Source organism: Hetaerina americana, unplaced genomic scaffold, assembly GCF_022747635.1.
Source record: "Hetaerina americana unplaced genomic scaffold, ioHetAmer1.1.p SCAF_6, whole genome shotgun sequence".
NCBI classification, from domain to species: Eukaryota; Metazoa; Arthropoda; class Insecta; order Odonata; family Calopterygidae; genus Hetaerina; species Hetaerina americana.
In genome coordinates, this window is record NW_027287205.1 from 28501318 (window position 1) to 28527469 (window position 26152).

The 26152-nt window shown below is 44.8% G+C and overlaps 1 protein-coding gene across 1 annotated transcript in view; it reads left to right on the top strand.

Annotated features, from left to right (window-relative positions):
- Positions 1-347: 347 nt before the first annotated feature.
- Positions 348-26152, top strand: part of LOC139695370 (Krueppel-like factor 9) — a 246244-nt gene continuing 220439 nt past the window's right edge. Inside the window, exon 1 of the mRNA XM_071594094.1 lies at positions 348-1213. Within this exon, the coding sequence (XP_071450195.1) occupies positions 655-1213 (559 nt within the window). The 5' untranslated portion in view covers positions 348-654. The remainder of the gene's footprint in view (positions 1214-26152) is intronic.

Sequence of the window (26152 nt, forward strand, 5' to 3'; positions counted from 1 at the left end):
CTATGATAGTAAATTGATCACTATTATTTGACAAAAGCCGTTAATGAGTGTCCAAAATTATTTATATGATTGTTTCTCCTACCAATTTCAAAAGGAGACATCAACTTAACACTTTGGCGGCATGGATTTAACAAATATTAAATTTTCCCTTCGACACTCGACGCGCAAATTGAGATCCGAAGTAGTTTATTGTATATCCGTAAGATGGAAGCGCTTGCGCGAAATGAAAACCCGGTAGATGGCGCGCTAAAAAAGTGAACCAATAGGATTAGTCGACGAGGATGACGTACGGTAAACATCGGTTGCCGTACCTCTAACAAGGGAGCACATGGGCAGTTGCACGACGACCTCTGTCCGTTGAGGGTCGTGTGTGTTGTGTAACGGAGTTGCTGTGACGGCGGACAGAGGTATCCGGACACAAAACTGCCCTCCGTCTCTTCCCTAGAGGCAGGAGTTCCCGGATTTTGGTTTAAAGGATAGCTCTCAATTAAAGTGCGATTTTACAAGAAACGGTGCAACCAAATCTTAGTGCAAGAAAGGATTTTAGCAATAAGCACTTCGTCGCAGAGTCGAAGAAAAAATATATTGGACTTTTTCGTGACCAAAGAGCGCAGATTAGATATTTTAAGGAATTTTAACGCGACTAGCGTCACAATGGATCAAGACATCAACTTCGCCGCCCAGTGCCTCTTAGCAATGTCCCACGCAAATGATCGCAAATGGATTGGTTCTTCACCATTGGACCTATCCTCCCGACCCCTACAGTTTTATCCTGGATTCCACGGCCATCTCGGCTACTTAGCACCTGCCGGGGGTCAGGACATCGAAGGCCAGCCACCATCACCTCGTCAGCCACCACCTGCTCCGCCCATCTTTGAAGCTGACCATGCCGATGCTTCGACTCCCGTCGGTGACTCCTCTTTGTACATGGTGGCCCGTATCCTCACAGACCTGACCCGCATAAAACAAGAGCCTGTGCCCAATGTACCAGGGGACGATGAGGCTTCGGACTCCGAAGATGCCATGACCACGTGTGGATCAGAAGTCCCCTCCCCTCAGTCCACCGGAAGCGGTAGAAAGTCTTCGTCGACTTCGTCGCAACACTCGTCTAGATCATCTCTCATAAGGAAGAGCCATAAGTGCGTTTATGCGGGATGCGACAAGGTCTATGGAAAAAGTTCCCACCTCAAGGCACATCTTCGGACGCATACAGGTCAGTTTCTTTCCCCGGTTACTTCCCTAATTTTGAAACGCCTTACCATTTTCTCGGAGGTTTTATGCAGTGTCCTAGCACTCCCAAAAGGGTTTAACCCGTTTAGTTGCGCGTGATTTTTAGTTTTTGCGCGCCTTGTTCTGTCGTAAATTAAAGTACCTTTGAGCGGATGTTAGACATAATTGGGCTCTCTCAATAATATGATGGCAATGTTTGTTCTCCGATTGTTGTTATATAGTTGTTTGAATTGTTCATGTGTGATTGCCTCCAGTAAGAGATTAATCATTTCACTAGAAATTGATGTAAAGAGAAGTTTATTTCCCTTGACTGCTGTGGTCTATGAGGCGGTGCGGTCGCAAGGCGTGACCCGCCACGCATGTGGGCGGAGCCCGGACCTCCCTCGGAGGTGGGGGTTGTACGCTGGACCGAGAATTCGGCAGTTGCCTTCCAAGAAAATCCGATTTATTTCTGCAGTGAAACTGCCTCGCCGCGACGAGTTGAGATGGAAACTGGTATTAGGAAAGCTTAGGCCTTGCCAATCTGTTTAGTATCCGTAGGTGTGTGAGCCGTTCTCTCTCCGAGGGTCATGCGACTGATATATGCGCACTTCGCTGTGTCCTCGGGTTGCCGAGCCCATCTGGCAGCCGGCCCTAGTCGCTTTTAGCCTTGCGGTGGGTAGTTTTTGGGGAGCGGCTCGGTCTGCGAAGGATGAATCGCCTCCCGGCCACATACTTCCTGCGCGGGGAGGTAGCTACTGCGAATGATTTGCGCGGGAACGGGTACGGAGATGAAGAGAATATTACATTGCTGGCGATGATGGGGGAGGGGGAAGAAGTTTTAGCGCTGATATGCGCCAGGGGCTCTGTGAAAGGATGTGCTGCCTCTTGGGGAGGAGGGTGCCTGTCGCTTGAGGGTGGATAGATGCAGAAGTGACCGTGTTAGCTCTGGCGGCTTTCGCCCCTTTGCGTAATATCGGCCCGGTCAACCGAGTGAGGCACTGTGCTGTGCTTCAGTAATGTCTATGTAACTGCGATTTAGCGCTCGCCTATCAGCACGTGTAACCTTTCGAATGCGTATCTGCTCGTGAAGGAGACTATTGCAATTGCGCTACACTCACACTGCACGACTATTGCGTCACTGTTATATACTGAAGTTTACTAGCTTTTTTCCGCGGCAGGTTTAGGGAATATTTATATATTTATTTGTGTAAGTGCCCGTTTGCAAAATGTTTTTTGAACCTTTCTACCTGTTTTAAGCATATTTTTCGGTCTGCCCTTGTATTGACCAGGCACTTTGTTGGCGCTTGGTTTTTTCTTTGTCGTTTGGAGTTTTGTATGCCACACTTTATTACATCTTCTCAGTCCTGATTACGATTCTAATGCTCGCACATGCGTGCTTCGGGTGGTTTTGTGGTAACTTGCCCGTTGCCAAGAAAACACCCGTTTGAAAAAGATGCGTGACTATTATTTTACGCTCTTTTCAGTTTGACAATGTTACAAAATTACTTAAACATAATTAATTGTCATATTAACCAATTAATTACATTCTTAATTTTTATTCTTGGCAGTATTTTTAAGTTAATAGTCATGGTGGTATTTCTTAATGAGGAAATAGTCTTCGCATGGCCTTACGTTCTTCCAGTGTTTAGCGCTAATGGTCAGTCGCTTTCAAGGTACTCATAACCTTTGGTGCCGGCTCGTCGAAAGCCGTAGAAAGGTATTGGATGGCGTGATTTTTCGCAATCATCCGTTCTGGATGGAGTGAAGGAACGTACGTCACCGTAGCGTTAAGTTAATTAATCGTCCATTGGAGTGGAAGAAGCCCATGAAACAGTTAGTTACTCCGTCTGCTCCTTCGGGCGCACGCACTGGAAATCCCACCTACCTCCTGCAATCCCAGTCCCCCGCCGTCGCTTCACTCCCTTCAAACCACCCCCCCCCTCAGGGCTCCCTCGCCTGCGACGCAGCCCCCGGGTCCGTACCTCCCTCAGCGTCGCAGAGTTATCCCCCCCCCAGGTCTTCGGGGGCCACCAACCCTTCCCTTCCCACCGCCGCGCCCTGCGTGATGTGCCCCTCACTCCACCCCTGTTCCCATCAGGGCGCTAACGACCACGCCCCTCTCTCCGGCCGCTACCCCTTGCCTATACGCAGGGCGCTGTTCCTTCTCCCCTCCCCCTCCCAACCTACCCTTGCATTCCGAAAATTGATAGCGTGGGTCCCGTCACCTGTGCCGGCAGGATGGTTTTTCTTGTTTCAACTCGGGCGAAAGAGGCATTTTGGTTGTAATTTCCCGTTTCATTTGTTCGGCGGGGGGTCTCGTTTATCAAATTATTGGACGTATTTGTTTTTTTTTCTAATGCGCTTTTGATTTGCTGCGTTTGAATGAAGAAGTGGCTGGGAGAGGATAGAGAAGCACTTCGCTCCTGGAGTTGAAAAAAACGACTCTCCATGGCAGGGTCCGAGAAATTTTCATTGCATTGATTCGTATTTTTTTTCAGCTCCCAATGAGCTTACGATAGCCGTTGCAGTGTTTAATGCTGCTATTGGGGGAAAAAATAAAAACTTGTGTTTGTAAAATACAGATTCCCCTAGCATGTAATAACACTGTTCCCCCTGTAATTTCTTGTGAATATGGTTTCGCTAATGATGGCCTCGCTTCAAAATATTTAAGATTAATATGGAATTACTAGTGAAGTTTCTTCATTGACTGACATGAATTACACTGATCGCATCATGTGTTGCATCCACTGAGAGAAAGCCTATTTCCAGTTGTCGAACAATTGACGATACAGGGGAAAACAATCCAATTTGGCGTCACCGTCATCTTTAATTGAGCACTGGCCTCTAAAGCTTGCGGTAACTTGTCGTATTAACTTATTACATTTTGCCACAAATTCGTTCTCGTGGTTCCAGATTAAGTGGTGGAATATCCTCGCCAATTTCTTACTTGCCGTGAAAGGAAGGATTGAGGTAAACTTAATGCCGAACCATGTGCCCACGATTCGCCTTGTCTCCCATGCTATAGGTCGCTTGGTGGTTTCACTTCGTGTTTCTGATACTAATGGGTTCATTCGAAGATTGACCGTCGGTTTATTGCAACTGGCCGGCCTTTCCCGTCTATCTGGGATGGCGGGTGTCCGTTAAACGGTTAGTGCGCCTTCTTCTCCCCGCACGTGCTCGGCCCCGGCGATTCCGAGGCATTGCTCGAAAAGCAGAGGTACAGCCACGCCCCACTCTATGCGTCTTTCGTCGCCTCCCCTCCATGCGTTTACCCCTCTCCCCCTCCTTCCCTTTGGCCTCCCCCACGTCCCATCCCTCCCCGACGAGTCTGTCTGCACCATGTCGAGCCCGGCGAGGGACGAAGTCGAAATAATCCCGGAGGCCTAACGATCTCTTTGGGGGGGGGGGGGGGGTCGGGGGAGGCATTTACGGGTCTGGGCAATGGTGGCTTTTCTTCATGCTTCCATCCCAGAATTCAATTTTTGTCCTGTCGCGCGCTGTTTGGCCTTAGCAAATCGTCGCGGCGTGCCGTGTTTTCTAGTAGCGGCGGAATGCGACAGTAAAAACTAAAACGGAAGTGAAGTGTTTGTTACACCGCGGTCGTGTTTCCGCTGACGAGCGGCTGTCCCGACTTAGCGTGCGGACTTGACTTCCCTCGTGTCGCTCATGGTTCGTGAAATTGTACGTTTGTATACAGCCTTGGCATCCGATGGCTGCTTTGCTTCATGAAGTAGAATGTAAATATCCTTAGAGTGATCCTCAGACCTAGGGATGATTTGTATTTTTGCGAATTAAACCTCTGTAGACCATACATAGAATTGCCTTACGGTAATAGCTCAGCTACATTTGCACATCACAACTCGAGCCACCGCAAGGGCTCGTGGCGGGGCATTTTGGGCGACTAGTCTCTGATGGACACACTTTTTTTTCACTTACATGTGAGTAAATTTATATTTGCATATGAATAAACACTCGTATAAATGCACCCTTGTATGTCTATGTAAATCATGGAATAGTTTGTGTGAACGGGTTAAGTTTTAATCAGGAATATTTTTGATCTGATTTCATATAAATTAATGTAACTTTTGATGTTTTTTTGGTCTCTGATGGCTGGTTTTACCCTTACTTAAGAGATGGAATTGCCAACAGAAAGTTAACATCACTGATTATGCCGTATATCATAATAATCATATGGTTAATGATCAGAGTTGAACTAAATAACGATAATTAAGGGATTGGATTCCTGTTATATGTCCTGATTTTTAGTTAGGTTGATTTAGTCTTTCGTCAATAATGTGTTAGGTTTGGTATCATCTCTGTAGGATCTCAATTTTCTAAAGTGTGGTCAAGCAGTTTTTAATTTATACAATTTCTTAGAATCAGTCCCTCTAAAACGTATATGTAAACAAAATATGTACGCATACTTTGTTTATATTCCCGCACTCCGTTGTCAAGCATATACCTATGACGGCGTATGATGTAAATTAGTCTATTGTTTTTTTTAATTTCGTCTATTTGGGAAATACAGAATAAACTCCCGAGTTTTTACATTTCGAAGTTCAATTTATTTTCTGGTGGGAGATAGATGTACGTGATGTTTAAGGTATGCATTTAATTATTGTGATACTTAGTGAGGATTAATTTGGGAATCGTGAGAACAGTTTTTAATGTTACTTGCCATTCTCATTCATTAATTCTCATGCATAAGCCCATACGATTGCTTATAATTTTTCAGATGCATATAAATAATATGTTCTTACCAGTCAGAGGAGCTCTTTGAAATGCTCGAATATTTTGGCCGTTTGCCAGCCATTTATTTTATTGCCCACTACGACACAGAGACATTAAAATCCCTCGTATTTCCCTTTAACCCGTGTAGGAGTACAGTAACCGTAATATTCATACACCAATGACAATTAACCAGCAATGTTTCTTTGGCTCCCGCGGGAAGTAGATGGAATCGGTCCGTGCTCTTTAGCTTCGTTTTCTTCGTCGGCTCAGTTCTGACGAGGGGGGAGGTAAGGGCAGTCGTACAAGAGTTCCGAGTCGGCCATCTCCCCCGCCCCCTTCCTGCCTGGTGTTCAAGGCCTCCCGCGTTGGCTGGGTTTTTTGAGTGTGCTCGACCCCACGTGGTGTCAATGCCATTTCTTCCGGGGACTACTCGTCCCAATCGCTTGATGCTCGCCCAGATAAGTCCTCTTTCGTCCACCATATGCATATTCTCAAACCTTGAACGCTTGGTAGTTCGGCTCCACCGTTTGTTACTTGTGCCTAAAATTAGTTAGTTAAAGTAGCTTGTTTTTCCACGACAACACATACATTTTCTCCTGTGCAAGGTTGAGCGTATTGTTTTCGTTTTAGTTAGTCTTCGTTTTAGCTTTTTTTGTTTCAGCGCGATATCAATGTCGAAATATTATGGACATTGACTACGCAGCATTAAATAACTTGGTGAACATTTTCAAAATTGGAGTATTTGATAAATAAGCTATCCATTTGTAATACATGCGTCATGTTTTATGATATTATGGTTATGATGGATAATTATAATACGTAGCGTTTTGTGCTTCGGAACTATTTTGCGACGTTTATGCTGAGTCTGATAAAGGCGATTGGGAGTCTTATAAAAAATTATCCGTGTTTTCCATACATTCGTCAATAAAAGTATGCTCCTTAATATGAGTGTGTGGACTTATTTGCACATGTAATCAGCCATCCTTTTCGCTGTTCTCAATTTCTGGTCCCAGCATTTGTATTAGTTCATCCAGTCATGCTTCCGCCAAAAAATCAACTTAAATATTATTATATCCTGGTCAGTGCTACCTTGCCATTTTGAGTTTGGAAAACATTTAAATTATTTTCATTCTATGCGCTTTCAAGGATTCATTGTCACTTGATCGGGGTCTTGTATCGGCAGTATTTTAGGTCAGATGAATAGCTCTACATTTTGTTGTGTTCTTAATGATCGTTAGACGTAAGTGTGTAATAAGTATCGTCAATCGTCCACCTTCCCTCTAATTGGGTGCAAACGGAAGCTTCGCATCGTATAATGTTTTTGCGATTTTAAATTGAAAGACTGTTTTGTGGTCTACATAATACCACGTAAACTTCCGCAGGTGCATGTGGCGGGGGTTGTTATGTCACCACCCGCAAAAGAAACCTCATGCAGACTTACATATTCATGCAAACCTACACCCACAGAGGCGTACATATTCATGCGAAAACCTTTTCAACTTACACTCATGCAAATGCATATACTATCAACTAACATCTACTCAATACGCCGCTAGCCGTCAGAAGGAAGTGTGGCAGGGGGTGGTAGGACCCCAGCCATTCTAAACGTACATTTTTCATTCCTCGATCCGTCTTTCATTTTTAAAAACTCATCCATGGTGTGTATGCAATCCATGCTACACGCCTTGCTGGCGGCTTGTAGGGTATCAATACATTCTCCTAAAAGTGACCTTCGTTCTTATGTATTGTAGACAGTGTGCGCCGTTTTTATGTCTTCTTTTGCTCCGAAGTTGGACGTTTTGCGTCGCATGGACTTATAATGTGGTGCTTTTTGGTGCCGCAGTCACCATCGTCGTTGCCGTGGCTCCGCATCGTTCCCTCTTTCCCCTTCTTGCTCTTGTGGTTACGCGTGGTGGGGCACGGGGTAGCGAGAGGCAGGCCCCGCGTGAAAGTTTGGTGCCAGCTGCCGGCTGTGAAATTACAGCTGTTTATGGATTTTTTTGTTTCTTTCATTTCCTCAGCCGCAGAGTGGTAAAAATCTTTTGAAACTTATTAAAACTATCCCCCAATGATTCGATCCCGCCTCAAAACACTTTGCCCAGACTTTTTATGTATATTAATTTAATCCCCCTCGTGAATGTCCATTGCTTTGCGTAAAACTGGTGGCGCTCCCAAAAAAGTTGGTTAGTGGCGGGTGGAGTGTCGATTGCGACGAATGACCTTTTGCTCCTCTAGTTCGAGGATATTATAAACTGACCATTATTGTTTATGGGAATGAGTGTATTTACTAATTTATTTATTTACTTAGTCCGAAAACAACACTTTTTAGCCTTCCCATGGAACTAAGGACCGAGATAACAATGGGCACGATTACAGTCATCCAATTTTACGTTTCAATAATTATAATCGTTGTTAGTTCCAGATAGTTATCATAGCGTGGTATAATTTATGGAAGGAATACGTCGTGTGCCGCTCGTTGAGTTCATTTGCTCACTCCTGAGAGTGGGAAGGAGAGGCTTGCGGGCGACTCGAGGCTAGGTAGCCGGCAACATTTTCTGTGCCACTCGACCTTCTTGTTTGCTATCACCTACCGCCACGAGTACGTGTGGGCGGAATCATTCGGATGGTGGATTAAGATTTGGGAGATTCGCGTGTTATTTCTCACCTTACGTATTTTGGGAATGCGAAAAGATGTTCGGATTCGTAAAGTTTTGTAGACATTTTATTATACTTTTCTTGCGGCATAAGGTTTCCACACACTGGTACCTTCCCCTCTCAGGCCAGTACTTTATTTTCCGCGTGGACATTGATCAGCTTATTTTGCTCTATAGTGGTATATTTTTTACTCCTTATCCATAAATATTCGGCAGCATTGAAACCTTGTGTGGCTGCGCCATCCGAGATAGGTGTTAGCAATGGAAATGCGAACGTTGGGCTCAGTCCTCTTGATTTGTATCATTGCAAAGGATTGCTTTAATAGCCTATTTACTACGCCAAAGTGTTACGGTGCGCTTCGGTTCTTTTTAAATCATTTCCTACGATCAAGTCCATAATTAGAAGTGAAAGTTGTTTCCCTTATAGTTAGACTTTTTGAGACAGTTTTGGACTTATGCGTTTATTTAATTGATATTGCAGCACTCACTTGAGTGTATGTAATTGAGGTTTATATGTACGTAATGCGTACGTTGCTTTCCTTTGAGGGAGGGGGGAATCCAGGGCGTGAAAATTTGATCGAGGATCCGAAGTTCGAGGCTTTCCTTAACCTTGATGGTGTATTGTGCCCTCGTAAAAGCCGTGTGGGTGTGAATCGTCCTATCTTGGGGGCGTTAAATTTTTCCAAGTTTAGGGCGACCAAAAGTTTTCCACCACAACGTGTCTTGGGATGCTAATCCGGGAGGGCAATCCTCTTTATCCTGCCGGGTGGGCAAATGGTATATCTCCGAGCCGTGGCGGGTGGGCGGTCCGATTCCCCGACGCCTCCGGAGGGCATCCGAAACAGTTTCAGCACACCCTCGTAAACTCTCATCTGCTGCTTTTCGGGAAGAGGTTTGAGGTCACTCCCTCCTCCACCCCGGGATGAGAGGGTAGGGGAACGGGGATAGCAACAGGCTTCCGTCGTGTAGAAAACTTGTCTCCATCCTCCAGACCCCAGACCAGCAGAGGCCTCCGCCCCTTCTGGCCAATCGGGCGCCGCCTCGGCCGGCGAGAGCATGCTGGAGGCGGTGGCAGCGCCGCCCTCGGCTGGTCGGCGAAGCAGTGGCTGTGTGTGCGTGCTTACTGAGGAGTGTGTGCGGGGGCTTTCATCCTCCTCATGAGTTCTTTTTCGTAAGGAAAAAAGACGTGCCCTCCCTCCCCCGCCTCGTGTTTGCGCCCCGTCTTCGGGCAAGGGGGGGGGAGGCGAAGAGAAAGGTGGGACACCTCCCGTGTACGAGCAGCTGGCTTCCTCCTCCCGCTCACAATGGTTTCGTCCCCCTCCCCCCATACGGACGGTTCGTCACGGAGTACATGCGAGCTGGGACCCACGCGGGTACAAGTTCACGTGGGTCCACCCCCGTGAGCGTGGCCCCGGGGCATTTGTCAGGGCCTGGTCGTTGTGAGCCTCGTGGCTATGGGCTTTCTTCTAGTTCGTGAGGATTTCCTTCCTTTCGAAATGCTGCACGGGTCAGAGCGGGCCATTGTATTTTTTTTGCTTCTTACGAGTCCCAGAGTCAGTAAGGCAAGAGATCTTTTTGCTTCTATAGTAAATCCGCAAAGTGTATTGGTTTTTCAACCTTAAGGCTCTTTGAATCTGTGGCGTTGTCGAGGGCTCAATCGCCACCCTTCGGCCCCGTTTTCCTTCCTCCTTCGAGAAAGGAGACACCCACTTCCTCTCCCCTCTACTAAGAAACCAGATACACTGAGGCAGCCGCTGACAGATGCCATACCGGGGTGCCGGTGATAAGGGACTCGATAAATTTTGCCCAAACTTGAAAATGTACGAATATTTCCTAGGACATTCCAATGCCACTGGGATCCTTTAGTAAATCCAAGTTCCAGCTTAATTTTGATCTTCTGCACTATATGCTAGTGATATAGGGGAAATTAGTTTCCTTTTAATATTTCGTTTCAACGAGTGGCTTGTTTTTTAACCGAATTTGTTGCCCCCTCGTAGACGCATCTGCAATGGCAATAAGATCTGGCGCGGTTGTACCCATTATTCATCAGAAAGTTTTTATCTCTTCGAAATATAAGTTAATATCTTGCCCGCCCTACATTTTGGATACCCTTTTATGGTTTCCCTATTATCTTCCTGCAGCCTTCGTTCGTAGCAGTAAATATTCTCATAATGTTTTATTTCGGATTAACTGGAGGAGGTGAGGTTTTGCAAAATAATGTCCTCTGACCGATAAGTTTTTCTTTGGTAAATCTTATGGTGTGGAAAAATTCCATGCCTTACGTGTTACGATCGCCTTATTGGCGATGCGGCGGGGACGGAGTGGTTATTTGGCCATGGGAGTTTCCTATCGAGTTTCCACGGGCTTCTTTTTTCTTCTTAGAAAGGGAAGTTGAGGCCTCGCGGGAATGAGTAGCGAGACCATCGAGAGGGGGCCGTCGTGTTGGCAGGCCTGGTCGGCCATCCGTCGCCCCGCCGCGCGTCGTCTGCCCAGGCGGATAGGCTGTTGCTCTCCTTGGGTCTTTCACGGCATCTGCTAGCCCTCCACGTTTTTTATCAACGGTCTTTTAATCGACTCTCACGTGACCGAAGAAAGGGCGTCCCATTTTTCTTCGGCTTTTGCCTTTAAAGCCCTTTCCTACCCTATCTCCCCACGGCCATGCTCGGGAAGTCGCGCGTGTCTGCCCAGGACTTAACTTCGCCCTCAATGGATGTGCGGGTGGATCTCGCGACTTGTGATCCCAGTTAGGGTCGTCATCAAAAAGCTTTGTGGACGGACAGGGCCTTTGTTGTCACGTGGCTCAGCACCAACTCTTCAACATGATTAATTTATTTCTTCGCGCTTGTTGGTTTATTATTGTAGAATCATGACGAGGACTATTCAGACTAGATCTCATAAATGAACTTGCTACCTTAGTGGCACGGGGCCTTCGCAGTAGTAGTCTTGGGGAGGTATTCTTTTCTTCTCTTGTTGCTCGCATGTTGAAATATTCTGGTTTTTAATATTGCGGAAGTGGGGATGTGCAGTGAAAGCGGTCAATGAAAATGCGTTATTTACGATAATATTTTTTGATTTGAAAGAAATTCAAAACTGCACATCTTGCTAATGAGAAAAGAAGGCCGGTAAAACATGATAAAGGTACTGGAATAACTATTTCCTTCATCCAATACTTACTTCCATAAACCGGTTGTGTATGTTTTTACTAGACCTTTAGTCGTAAACGAGGTATAATTAAGCGGCCGACCAATTTTGGTTGTGCGTGTGTAAATAGGGAATCGCGGTTTGATAATTTACACTAACCATCTTCTACGTGTGTATTTCTGATCAATATTGCACACGATTCCGTGCCTCCTGATATTTCCACCTGCAGGTATTAGAAAGAATATTGCCTACGTGATCACCCACGTTTTTCTTCTCCTGTCCGACGCTTTTGAGCTTCGAACAAGGCTCTGCAACGATGGGCCTGCGTGTAGCGGCACCTTCCTTCTTAGCCGTGTGAGTTGGGATGAGGGGCTTCCTTTTCGCTATGCGCCCCCAGCGGAAGCGCTTTCTGCCCTCGGGTGTGCTCGTTGTGTGTGCCGAGGGCGTGGTTAAAAGGGGGTCCCCTTTGGACTTAAAAGGCCTGCCTTCAATGCCCTCGTTGCCCTGGGCATGTTTTCCCCTTGCCCGACCCTACCGATTTTTTTCTTGTCTTGGGAAAACTTGTGCGGGGCTGTTTCCTCGTCGTTGGGCACCTGTGACGACCTGTTACACCACTTGTGGTGCGCGCATCACTGACAGTGACTGAGGGCCCTCCGGCAACATTCCGATGGTGTGGGGCAGGGGTTCCACGTCGGCCGTGCCCAATCAAGATCACCAAGCATCGAGTAGGATTAAGGGAGGAATTACTTTACCCTAACGATGGGAATGGTTTTTACAAATGACTTTACATGCACTTCGTTATCTCATTTCTCTACGCTTGCAGGACTGGTTTCCTTGCATTAGTTTTGACTGCAGCAAGAGTTTGGTAGTATAATGGCTACAAGCTTGAATGCCCAGTAAAAACTATCCCTTACTGAGTGACGTCTAATGGTATTCTGATTCCTTATCGTTCGTAGGATATATGCCATTTTAAACCTGTCATTCCTGGAGTTCTGTCCCTTGTCTTATATAAAGGTTTCTCTCTCCTATCGTTGTGTGACGGGGTTGGTAGTTTCTTTTTAACATGGCTGAAAGGGATACCTGCTCTTAGTTAACATAAGATATTGTCCAAGGTTTTGACTAAAGTTTGTGAGTTATTCAAAGTTCTTTTCTAATTTCCTTTACGCTCTGCCCTAAAGTTTGATTCGACGTTGTTTTTTCATGAAAAATCCAGGAACCGTTCGCTGGACAAGATCTAATACAATAATAGCGATAATTAACCCTCAGGTAGTCGTCTTTCAAATCAGTTATGTGTCTAGTCCTTTAATGTAAGGTTGAATTGGTAATTAAACCAATGTATTGATTCTGTAGTTGGGTTGAGTATCGGTAATTTTGTCTGGTCGAATCTGCATTAAAAATATTGTATCAATTGAATTTTCAAGTGGAACTTTTGGAAATTCTCTAATTTTGCTTCCTACAGCTATCTCTTCGTGTTATCGTTTAAAAGAAAACGGCGGCGTGCTAATTGGCGATGATTGGGCAATTATGTAAATTCATGGCTGGTAAGAATTCTATTGCAGCCTGAAATTTCGCTTTAGATTATCCTACGACATGAGGTTATTGCCCCGTGTGCTCAAAAATAATGTACGAAAGCCCAGAATACAAGAAAAACTACAAGCCTGGTCGGTCTTTTTATCGGCCAGAGGGACTTTTTATGAAGGTTCTTAGCTGTTGGTTGGTTAATGTATTCATTATCATTATTATAAGAAAAAATTGTGGATAAATGGCAATTGGAATAGTTGGTTGGGTAAATACACTGTCATTAACCGTATAAGGAAAGTTTTTACTGATTGTAGATGTATCATGTTTGCTAGCTATGACCAAATCGACCTTCGATTGTCGCTGTAGATTAATGTTGATCGATTTACTCGCATTCTTTCCCTCTCAGTATGCTCCACAAATGGACACACTTAGGGGACGGTTATTTAAATTTCCTGGGAAAGTATGCCTACACATGTTCCAACAAAGACTAAAATAGGTAGGAGGTGAAACTGAAATCCTCGTGGTTGAACAACGGCCGTCGTCAGTCAATGTTCAATAGTGAGAGTCGTCGATTATTTCTCAGTCGAGCGATGGGGCACGACACGCACTCGTGGTGGTGCTAGCTTTTGAATTTGGCGTCCCGAGATTTTGAATTTGGTGCACTGCGAAATTGATGACCGTCATGGACAAATGTGCTCGGGAGCATTCTGTTTGACCGTTTCTCGTCTGTTATACGACGTTTGGTGAAAGGAATCCAATAACTCTGTTATGCAACGGCGGCATCAATGCTATTTCATGGTTGTGTAAGCAATGTGTCGCCTTGGGCCCGCGCGCTGGCAGTGACACGCTGGGTTGGCTGTCGCCCATGGCAACGAAAGTCGTTACAAGCAGATAGGAGAACTAGCGTCCGATTTTTTTGATGAATTTCGTGAAATTTTCCCAAAACAATTCTTGGGCGCTCATATTTTATTTTAGAGAGTTGAAATTCGGGTGATGTACTCTGGTGAGTTTTCTGCCTGTCGTACGTATTGTGCTCGAATAATTTTTAAATCGGGAATAATTGATTACGTTGGTGATTGCTTATGCGAAAGCAATCAACAGTGACCTTGTTGGCTGATTAAAAGGCGTTGAATTCGAATCCAGTTATGAGAATTAACGTGTTGTTTCCGCCTTGGCGGACTTATGAATGGATAAACAGTAGGCGGCTTATTTTCAAAGAACTGCGGTAGGTGCCGCGACAGTAACGGAGCCATCCGCTGATTTGAATTCCACGTAGGTAATGGCATTGTACTGTGAATTAGTTGTCTAGTGAACGGTTTCATATACACTTATTTTTGTATAACGGAATGCGTTACTAAAGGCGGCTTGCTGGACATATTCGTTTCCAGTAGAGAAAATGGTCAAGTGTTTTCGAGGGATTGCTGATTTTCGAGAAAAGTGTAGAGAGACAGCAAAAAATGAAAATGAATAGGCTTACAATTGGAATCGCGTTATATGAATCAGATAGCATATTTTTAATGGCGTAACCTCCGTTGGTTTTCTTGCAATAGGGCGGCCGTCGATGCGGGCGTGTACACGCATTTTTTAATGTATTTTAGATGCATTTTTACAAGGTCCATACTGTTATCCCTATTTTATATATGAAATATTTATCTGATAATATAATTGATGTTTATCGCAATTCACGTCCTTATTTCGAGTTCTTCCCTATTTTTCCCAGTGACATCTGTAATATCCCTTCGACGCTCCTCCCTCGACCTGCCTGTTGTGTTATAATTGGATCGTTTGCCCGTGTTTGACTGCGATCATGTGTTTTAGGGAGGGGGGGAATGATAGACCGGCGACTACTCTTAAACTACCTTGATCCGTTGGTTACCACTCGGCCGCGTCGTTGATGTTTCTGTGTCGTCAGGTGCTGAGATTCATGGGCGTGGTCCCCCGTCCAGCGCAACCCGCTCTACCCCGCTTCTCCTCCATATTCACGCCCCTCTCTGTCCCCTTCCGTTCGCTCCGAATTCCCCAACCCTCTAACAGTTCTGCGGTCCCCTCCCCCTTCAATCCCCTGTACGCATCGCTTCTGCCCTCTTCGACTTCAGTTTTCGTGTAAAGGTTCCTCTGCATCTGAGATTCACTCAGTGATGTCAGACGTCTCGTCCCACTAGTCGCTCAATAACATTGAAATTGTCCTCAGGGAAGCGCTGTTTTAGAATTAAATTGCAAGGGTATATTCGACCGACGGGATTAAAGAGTGGTAGACACGGTCACAGACTGATTGATAAACCTGTTATACTCTCGCACAATACTGAAATCGTAATAACATCGTGCCCTAGCGTCGGTAGAAATTAACTTTGGACCAAAATTTAGTGAATGTCAGTAGAAGATTCATGAACCCCTCCCCTCGCACACGTGATCTCTGATACGCCATGCCGTAGTTTCTTCTACCTCGTGCGTGATGGGGATGCATCACATCATGTTCGTGTCAGGTATATAGTCACGTCACCTGAGTAGTGGTAGGAATACATCTCCGAAGTATCCGCTACCGCTATTTCTTGAACCCGGACCGTTGACATGGGAAGCCAGTAACTCTAGCCACCGCGTTAATCCGCGACCCCTCCGTCATTTCTTTCGTTTTTGTCCCGCGAGGTATCTAGTTAGAAAGCTGGTATCCCTATGTCCACTAGTTTTTTCAAGCCCTAGTTTCAAATGGCAGTTGGAGGAGTTCTGTACATGTATTAACCGTTATTAAGGTCGGTTTACGTAAGGAATTAACGCCAAATGGCTTGAATACGGAATTAGCACGGTTATCGCGTTTTGTCGTTGTAGGTGGTACCGGACACGACGAAAGACAGCCTAGACATTTGGTCTGAATTAAGATTGGCTTGAAGTTATCCTGAGGTTAAGAACTACCAAAAATGTTTTCCGCCCCTGTCGTAAATAGTTTTCTCGTGCCGTTTTTACGTGGATTACGGAAAGTTTTTTTTTCGTTTTTTTTTGTGGTAGCACGGAAAGCAATTTGTAGAAAGGGAAATTGGGGAAGGAGTGCCTCAATATGAGATCGATGAGAGAATTTCTCATCTCTGCGCGGCCTGAGACCAGGTCGTTTCTTGAACCCTATGCAGGCAAACGTTGATATTTTTATGCACATCACTTCCTTTACTGAAAATTATGTATTAAAAAGAAATGAAGCTACACTGATAGTTTTTTCTCGACGAATGTTTCATCGTCATTAATTTTGTCATCAGTATTTTCATTGTTTGCCTTTGAAAATTAACGAGTGGAAACCTTGCAAAAAGTACTTAGTACACGTATTTCGGAATTGGATCTTCTTTCCCGTTATTCGCCATTCAGCGCTCAAGTGATCCGCCATTATTTCCGAGCTTTGTATTGGTACAGCAGTCCATAAGTTCTTCAGAACTCAGTGAACTCAGTCAGAACCAGTACCAGCTTATCGAAATCCGGTCCTTTTTACTATCACGGGTGCGGCTTCACTTTCCTTCACCATTGGTGTGGTAGACAATTATTTACCCAAATTAAAACCGGGTCGAATCTAGTTGGCAAGCCTGCGGTCGAACGATCATATTGTCAAACATCACACTCACTTAGCATGAAATATCGTATTTCGTTTCTTTGAACGGCTGTGACGCTTCCTAGAAATTGATTTAAAATCATTGTTTTTTGTGCTTATCACTCGCAGCGCTAATGGCTCGTCCCCATAATAATTATGAGGTCTTTTGATGCTCGAAATACCATTTTCCGCATAAAAGTTCTCTGGCAATATTCCCGTTGCTCCTAGTTATGTCCACATTAGTTGGAAGCCATCAAACCGGTAATTTAATTAGCCTCCTTTTGATCGTCGGGTCGGGACTGCGGTGGTTGCCGTAGCAACTGACCATTAGTGTCCCTAGCATTCGATTATATTTTGATTATTCTTTTGTTTTCTGTGAGGCGTGGGGTTTGAAACTCATGATAGCCCTATGTGATAATATGGTGAGTGATACATCAAAGTTTTACGTTTAGTTTTACTTTAGATATTGAACTCCATATTTGAATGCTTCTTGTTATTAACGTGTCAATGTATTGATCGTTCACGTCATCCTATCTATGGATTCTCGGAAAACCCTATTCGTGCTTTCTTATTTGTGCAAACTGTTATTATTTGATGTTGTGAATGACGGAGTCGGTTACTGCCAGTTAAATTTATGTTTATAATATTCTCGCGAATTAAAAAAATGCATACAGCTTTGATTTAAATATTGAAATCTCCGTTTAGATTTCTCGTCCTCAAAAAACATAGTATAATGTCACACGAACTCTCGGTCACTCATGAAATTCTGCTCGATTAATGTGATTAATTTCAAAATTATTATCAAATGTTTAAATATATCCTCATGTGTAAACATATTCACATTAATTCAGCAGCATTTCATGATTGGCTGTGAGTTTTTGTTGTTGTAACCATTAACAAAGTAATCAACCCGAAGGTCGATGTGTTACGTGATGGTACAGTTCACCCAGTACTAAGCCCGACGGCGGTTGGAATTCACACATCGGGGGTCAGTTCCTTCCCCCCTGCCGGTTATGGTTTCCCAGGTAGATCTGGTACCCGAAAAGTCACATAGCTTGGGTGGAGCTGTAGATGCCCAAACAGGCTTGCCAGGGAATCGAACCCGGGCCCTTCGGTCAGTAGTTCAACGCTCTACATCTGAACTACCGCGACCAACTTTGTTGTTGTATGGTCCCATAAATGTATTATGTTTGAATGAGTTGCGGGAATATTTATCTGGTGGACGATTTAGGTGACGCGTGTGATTGTCGAAGGGGATTCGATAAATGTTTTCATGGAAGCATTTAATTTCATGATGTCGACCTTAAATTGTGTGTTTAGAAATTTCTTCAAGTCCCAATCTTTTTAGAGTTGTTTATATTTCATTTCAGTTTCTTTGCACTATTCGTAGACGCATTTTTATGTAGTTTCCGTTGACCGAGATGTCATGGGTCCATTTTGGCGATGCCTAGAGTGAGTAATAACATCAAAAGCTGTGATTAGGGTTGTGAACAAATCAGAGCCTACTCCGCTATTCTTTGCTGGGGAAAGACAACTTTGTCCGAATCATATTTTCGTGTGGATAATCGATTCTCCGGAATGGTTCGATATTTACGACATACGTATAAGAATACGTTTCCTCCCTATTCACCAAGTTCCGATTGTAGGTTTCTTAGTTCTGTCACAACGGCTTGTGTGCTACCGCAGTTTTTAACCACACATACTCGCAACGGGTGATTAAATGAGTCAGATTTTACCGTTTATCTAGACAAAAGCTTTGTAATCCAAATGATCTCACGTATAGCCAGTGTTTGTGGAAGGGCGTTTTCATGAGAATAAAAATATCAAGGTAGGTGTATTAATCAAGGCCGTGTAGAACTGGCTGGAGAACTTTATTTCCATTTTGCCTCATCATATTTATTTACTTCATTCCCTGACACACAGTTTTGTTCTGTTGTGGTAATAAATAGTCGTTGTTGTTGAAAAGGTAGATCGACTTACTGCTCTGTATTGACGTTCAGATTACTCACGTTTGCCTCATTCTGACCGAGGTATACTATATTTAACGGTTTCAAAACATTCGCGAGGCAGGCTTTTCCTCCTCGTGACTCGGCATATTAGCGCAGTGTTCAGCGTCAGCCGTGATTGCTGATTTGTATGACGCTTTTCCCGAGTGCTGGAGAACTCATAAATGCTCTTGATGCATGCATTCGACCTTCTTTAGTTGCGGTGTCTATTGTGTTAGAATTTCGGAACTTATTAAAAGATACACTTTTGGTATTGGCTTTTATGTTTCTTATTTCAATGCCCTTGTGATCTCGGGTCTCTTCGCTATTACTGTGTACTAAATATTCTTGGGTCTCTCTGTCCTCCGCTTAATGATGTGAATTTGCTATGGTGTCATTTATGTCATACGAAGGTCTAGCATGAGTTACGTGGGTGACCCGAGAGTACTTTCAATGAGCAGTAGTCATTCCCAAAGTGGCGGATTTATAGGCACCACAGGACCGCGCAGCACTTAACTTCATAACGTTAATTATTGTAATTATGGGTATAAATACATTTTTTTAATCTCAACTTAAAAAAATAACCAGTCCTACCTATCCCGCGACGCGTTATCCGGCAAACTTCGAAGAGGGCGTGTCGAATCAGAAATTTGACAGTTTGGTATAAGTTACAATTTGATTATGTCACAATGGCATCTCAATAAGCGGACAATTGGGCACATGGACAGGTTACGTAAGAAAATCTCCTTTCCGTATGGCCATTTTTATTTCGCCCATGAATCAAAAATATCAAAGAAAAATCGATCTTTTTATTTTCACTACCTTGAAAGTTTTGGCCATGTGAAAAACTGTCTCCCTCTCTCTTAAAATATCTTTATATTATTACTGCTATATCGTACTCCTGTCAATAGTTGTTGTGTATAATAATGTACGAGTATATGCCCTCAGCAGTGTCTCTTGGTGTGACGTTCCGCTTTGCATAGACGGTTTTGTCTTTCGTTGTTAGTGTGTATCAGTTGTTTTGTGTTCGGTGGCACTGCTGTCACGCATTTTGGGTGGGATGAAGGATTCTTAGGATTGTCGTTTCGCCGTCGTGGTCTCGCCTGCTAATGATAGTGTCCGTGATGCTTGCTTGGGGAGTCCGTACATGACACTCCCGAGCATCGTGACTGCGCGCATAATTCCTGCGTGGCGTGCACACGCTGACAAATCATCCCCACCGAGGGGTGCACGGGGCCGTCGATTTAATCGAGAACTTAGTATGCGTTTTCGCTCGCTCAAGTTGCTTACCCATGAGGATCGTGGCCCCTTCTCGGCATTGCCTCGAGCCACTTCCGCCCCTCCCAGATATCTCCGCCGTGGAAACATTTTTTCCCCTCTTTCCTCTTTTTTGTAACCTTTTCGGCTGCGGCCTTCGTCTCAGAGCCACTGGCCGCGCAGTTCCGTTGACCTTGGGGCGGCAGATTGACCCCCTAGCCTTGCGCGCCCGTGGGTGGATAGGGTGAAGTGGTCCGAGTGCGTGGGCGTGTGTGTTTGGTTGCAATGTCTACGGAATATCAATCGTCGAATTTCATATTTCTCCGCGTAGTCTTAAGAAAACCGCGCTGTGCCCCCCCAGTATGGACGTGTGGCCGGTGGCATTAGGCTGTCGCCCATTTATTCTAAAATATGATTACAGAAATGTGCTCCAGTACCTAGAAATGCACATGCCTATGTATATGGGTGTGTTTAAGTCATTGCCATTTACTTTTAAATAAAATGTACGATTTTTTTATATGGCCGAGTATCGTACCAGGAAAGAAACTAGTATATAAATCGAATTAGATGGTTTGACTCAATTTTGTGACATTTCATGGGGTCACCTAATAAGTAAAAATTGGTATGTTGTTTTTCACGTTAAATTTGTTACGGCACTACCGGTTTCGACGTATGGGTGACACCCCTACGTGATAATTTCGCCTGTTCGTCGAAACGGGTAGTATCGTTAAAAAGTTTTCTGTGAAAATGTACGAAGTATTTACTTATTGGGTGAGTACTTTAACCTGCCAGTGGCGGTGTCTCTCATTATTTTATCCCTGTGGTCGAATGTGTTAATATTATTTGGGGTCATAATAATTCCCTCGGTTTAACTAGCCCACTCGGCGTGTTCTGTGCCCTTAAACTGTCAGTCTTGCCTGTTGTCTTTTCTCAGCCAAGACGTTCCTTAATTCCTCCACAATTTTCGTAACGCTTACTTGCTTCTCATAGTAATTTTAATAAGTCAAGCGGATATTCGTTATTTCGTGCTGGGCCATTTAAACGACTAGGGTCATACAGGGGTGGAGCATACGCGTTGGCGATGTTTATAGTCGTACGTAAAATGTTTAATTTGAGATTCGATCTTGAATAATAAAGAACTCGCTTCGCTTTTCGAAATATAGAAAAAACGATTTGTTATGGTATAACTTTCCCATTCTCGGCGTTCCATGAACTTGTGGGACCAACGTGTTTTTGGCCCTTCGGTTGGCAGTCTCATTGCCGCAGAGAACTCGGTTGCTTTGCCAAAAGATATATTTCCTTGACTTGAGTCTGTTTTGCTTCACACATTTGTAGATACTCCGCCTTGACCTTATACGTATTAATGTGAATGTCTTGATATTGGCCTGTGACCTATATTCAAAGTCGAATCTCAATCTCTCAGCTCGTCTGTAACAGTTTATTCGCGTAATATACTCCGAATGACGGCGAATCGTGAAATTTTCAATCCATTCTTATTTTAATTCAAAGCTTCAATTTCAGCTGTAGAGAATATTACGTAACAGATGGAAAGGGTTAGAGTTTGGATGGAGAAATAGAAATAAACCCGAATTATTTGTTGATTACTTTTGTTTTTCCCTTAGTTTTTTATTACCAAGTAGCAGGGGAACCAAAAATGATTTGCGTTGTTTTTTATCGCGTAAGTGTTTCTCAGAACTAGTAACTACCACAAATGGCGCCATTCGCCCCTTCTCCACTTCCTCTAATGTCGCACGTAGTTGTGCCATCTGGTTGCAACTCGTCCTCCCCTCTTGCCCGCCGTCGTCAACTCCATGAAAACGCGCTGGGTTGAATGGGCCAAGGCAATGGGGGTGTCATCCAGAAGGGCCACCATTCTCATTTTCTCCGTCAAAAAGACGGCCGTTTTCTCTGAATCGGCGGCATGTGCCGAGCATTAGGTCGTTTTACGCCGGGACAATAAAGATAAAAGCTCGAATTTTGCTGATAATTTCACGAAGCCACAACAGCATTTTTCGATTTAAATCTATACAAAAATGGGACCTCATGGTTGAAAGAATTTAAGTAGGATATTTTTTACTGTTAAATGGACATTGCAAGTAAATTTTATTTCGTTAAATCCCTCCTAGCATGAGGTACACCCTTGTCCTTCGCAGTTGAGGATGGTCTTGGCTTGGACAGAGTTTCAGCCAAACGCTTTGGAGTCGATAACCTTTTTCGGAATCCACGATTATTATCCGAGATGCCGTGGCATAGCTCATTTATTGTTCCCACGGAATATAGTATTTCTCGAGTAGTAATGGGTGTTATTCGCCATTCATTGTATTATTTATATCAGATTTATCCCGTTTAAATAGGTACATAATAGAAAATATCAGTTGACATGTTTATTTAGATTCCTTGACAACTGCAGTAAAACGCCTACGTAATGTTGGCTGGTGATCATACAGATTACTATAACAACACCACAGTACTTATGGCTACATTTGAACACACACCCTCTCGCGTAGAACTCGACAGGGCGACATTGAATAATTTTTCTGGACAAGTACCATGTGGGAGTAAAATCTAGTAGCCAAAAAGGGAGTACACACTAAAAACGCCACAAATTTTGCTTTATATACAAGTTTTCTTAACCATAACAATCGTGTGTGTGTAGCTTTGGTCCTTTCGTTCTGCTGGGGACGAAGGCGTTTATGTAGTTGGTTCTCGTTATTTCTTCTATTATGGCGTCTTGACGAAGTTCCGACGCGGTTTTGTTTTACTTTATATCCCCTAAATACGTCCGCCATTAAAGCGGAAATGTTTAGATGTTTTTAGATATTCAGGAATCTTATTTTTTCTTCGTTTACCACTCATTCATTCAGTGCCCAGCGTTCAGTCGATGCCCCGCTCTTATAAATTCCGGCGCGCGCGGCCCGCCTCCTATTTGCTCTCCTGATATTCGAAAATAGTGCGGTTAGCCCCCTCGTTTGACATCCAATCATGCAAATGACCCCAGGACGCGTGTCCGCTATCGCGCCCCGCGATCGCTGGCGTGTAGTTTCCATTTACTCCTGACCTCCCCTCTCCCCCTTAATCGTCCCGTTCCACCCCGTCGACTCCCCTGGGCACATAGTTATGGGCGTGTCCTGGGCCGGGGCTCCCCCTTCCCATTAATGGGAGGACCCCCCTGAACCGCGTGACATTCCCGCTGGTTCTCTCCCCGAAAACCTAGACGCTCTCGGCAATTCCGTCCAGCCGGAGCTGAGGGCATACGTGCGTAAGCTCTCTCGACTGGGGAGGCACAGCTGCTCTAACGATCCCCCCTCCTACACCTTCCCATCCAACCCGCCCTGCCCCCTTCGCTCAGCCAGCGACCTAGCCAACGAACGGAGATATACATATATTTTGAATTTAGCCGTTGCGCATTCCGGCAGTCCAAGGGAAGTGGCGGGATGGTGGGGAATGGGGTGAGATTGGGGAAAGGGAGGGTTTTTTTATAGCGCTATCCCCGACCCCCCACTCCCTCCGTAGAAGGGGGACTTTCGATCCAGTGTGCGCTATGGGGAGGTATACGTGTTGGACGATAAGGTTTTGGGATCTCCTCTTTCGCTGGCAAGTTTTCCATTGGGAAATGTGACTTCGGTGGCGGTCGAATTCGATCTCCGGTCAGTACGTTTCTCGAGGGCGTTGACAGTTGAATCTCGAGTTTCCCTTCTTTTTCTTTCGTTTTTTTCGGAGTTCCGGAAAACGAGAGTGACTTGATAATTTTGGATAGTATTACCGGGCTTCCTTACTTGATGGTGAGGTTGCGTAATTTACTCTCCCTGCCGTTGTTACTGAGGACACGGAGGCGTTTAAAAAACCGTCGAAGCTGGTTTTTTTAACGCCTGAATTGTTTTAATGGAATTTTTTATGGTAGTTCGATTTTTTGGTGCAGTTATCTAAGTCTCCTCTTTCAATCTGGCTCTAATTTGTAAAATAATCGCTGATATTGATCCTCTTTCTCGTGTTGGAGACATGTGACATATCCACCTTTTTTTCATTGCGACAAATCATCTTTTTCGATTGCCTTCACATTTAGTTTTTCCCTTTCAACTATCTGACGAAATCCTTATATTCCAGTAAAGGATGCAATGTATTCCACGATATAACTTGGGTGGTAATAGCTGTTGCTTTGGATAGCGTATTTGCGTATGGCGGATTTACAAATGACTTCATTTTGTGTCCTAAGGCCTCGCATAACTCCTCGCGCACGTGGGTGCAGTCCTTTATTTCTTTGCCCAGCGTTACTTGAGGCTAATTTCACTTTGAGATACATGCGACTTGCTTGTTTGTTGGCTGGTAGATCGCAGATGATTACGGCAATGATACGTTCTAAATTCGTTTGTATTGTTCGGCCTTCAATATACTCGGCGCTGGCCACTTTAGGGTCGGAGGTGACCTCATCGTGTTTGCGATTCGGGGCAATGTCGTCGCACCACTCCCTTTGGCGCCTTGCGACGTTTCTTCCTCCTGCCTTCTGTCGCTGCCCGCAGCTGCGTGGTCTTTCAAGAAAACTTCCGCTCTGCAGTGTTTAGTGTCGTAATACGATGTACGAATGTAAATGGCGGTATTCGCCGTGATATAAATGGTTCCAATAATTATTGTTGTCGTTTGATATCATATTTGTTCGCTTCTCCGGATGTTTTCGGGCTTATTTGAAACGCATAGGTGTAGTTTGAATGTTTTATGTGGATATTGATCCGCTTGGTAACATGTTCGTAATTTAGTGTTTATTCCACAGGACCAACTGGTTATCTTATCTAGGATTGATGCCAGTATTATTATCCTAAATTGTTTGCTACCTTGTGCGGAGAATATTTCAGTGGATTGTTACAATTTTGCGTGTACATTTTGTGTCTTCAGTATTCTCTTACGGTATTCTTCACGGCGGTAGCCATTGAAATTTGTGTGTCATAACTATCGGAAGTTTCTCAAGATGTTTTTATGTAGTTCCTTTTCCATGCTTGAATATTACAAGGCTTTTACCTTCTTGGATATTTTTTTGCGGTCGTGTTTTCTACCCAGTAGCATCACCCCCTTTTCGCATCCATTTCGCAAGTTTGTCATTCTGATAACTCCGAATTCGTGACTGGAAAACGTGGCGAAGCGAAGTAATCAGGAAAATTGTCGTGTAAAAGTGACTTGGACGGCGAATGGGACAAGAGGCGAAAATGCCTCGCCCGCTCGCTTCGCTGTTTTGGGGTGGGTGTCATCCTCGGCCCGATTTCGGGTTAAGCCCGCGAGCGGTCTGTTGTCGGAGAAGGTTGCCGGTCACAACACGCGCTCAAAAAAAAGTGTCGCCGGTCGCAAGTGTCGGACTCGTATGAATAAAGATGAGAGATTTCGCGTGACAGCGAAAGACGCCCCACTCTGAAGTCGCGACACGTCGGCGAGTGGGTTCCAAATCCGCCCTCCCCTCCCTCCCGAGTTTTCGCGATAACTTTCGCTTCTCCTTCTCTGCTTCACTTCCCCCCCTCCCCCCACCACCACCACCCCCGATCGTACTCCCCAACCCACCTCTGTCACTTCCACGGTGCCGTCCTCGAGTTCCGCCTAGTTCTCTCGTCCAATCTTCCGGTTATCGCGGAACGAAACATTCGGTTGTGTCCTCCCGCCGTCCGGATATTTCTCCCCCTTCTGACTTCCCGTCCCGAAACCGGTCTCGACTGGTTTTCCACGCTCCCTTCGAGAAGTGTGTAACCAGGGCACTTGAATATAGGTACGCCTCCTCCGTCGAGTTCCTCCAACTTCCCTAGTACGTAGGTACACGAGGGCGGTTCTTCGTCGAAGATTCCGCTGTGGCTGAGGAGTCAGACCCACTCCCCGCTCTGTGGGAATGCAATCCGTGCCGCTTTCTAGCGAGTTGGTATTCCCGTATTATCCGTCGAATGCGTGAATGTAATACCCTTCTGTAGTGTAAGAATTTCTGACCGCGGTTACAGCAGTAATATCAGCCTTCCGTCTGCTATCATTTTCTTAACGGATACAATTTCACTGTCTCCCGCCAACGTGTCCGAATCTCGTTATCTCTATGCGTGTATGCTGGATTTTTATTTTTATGT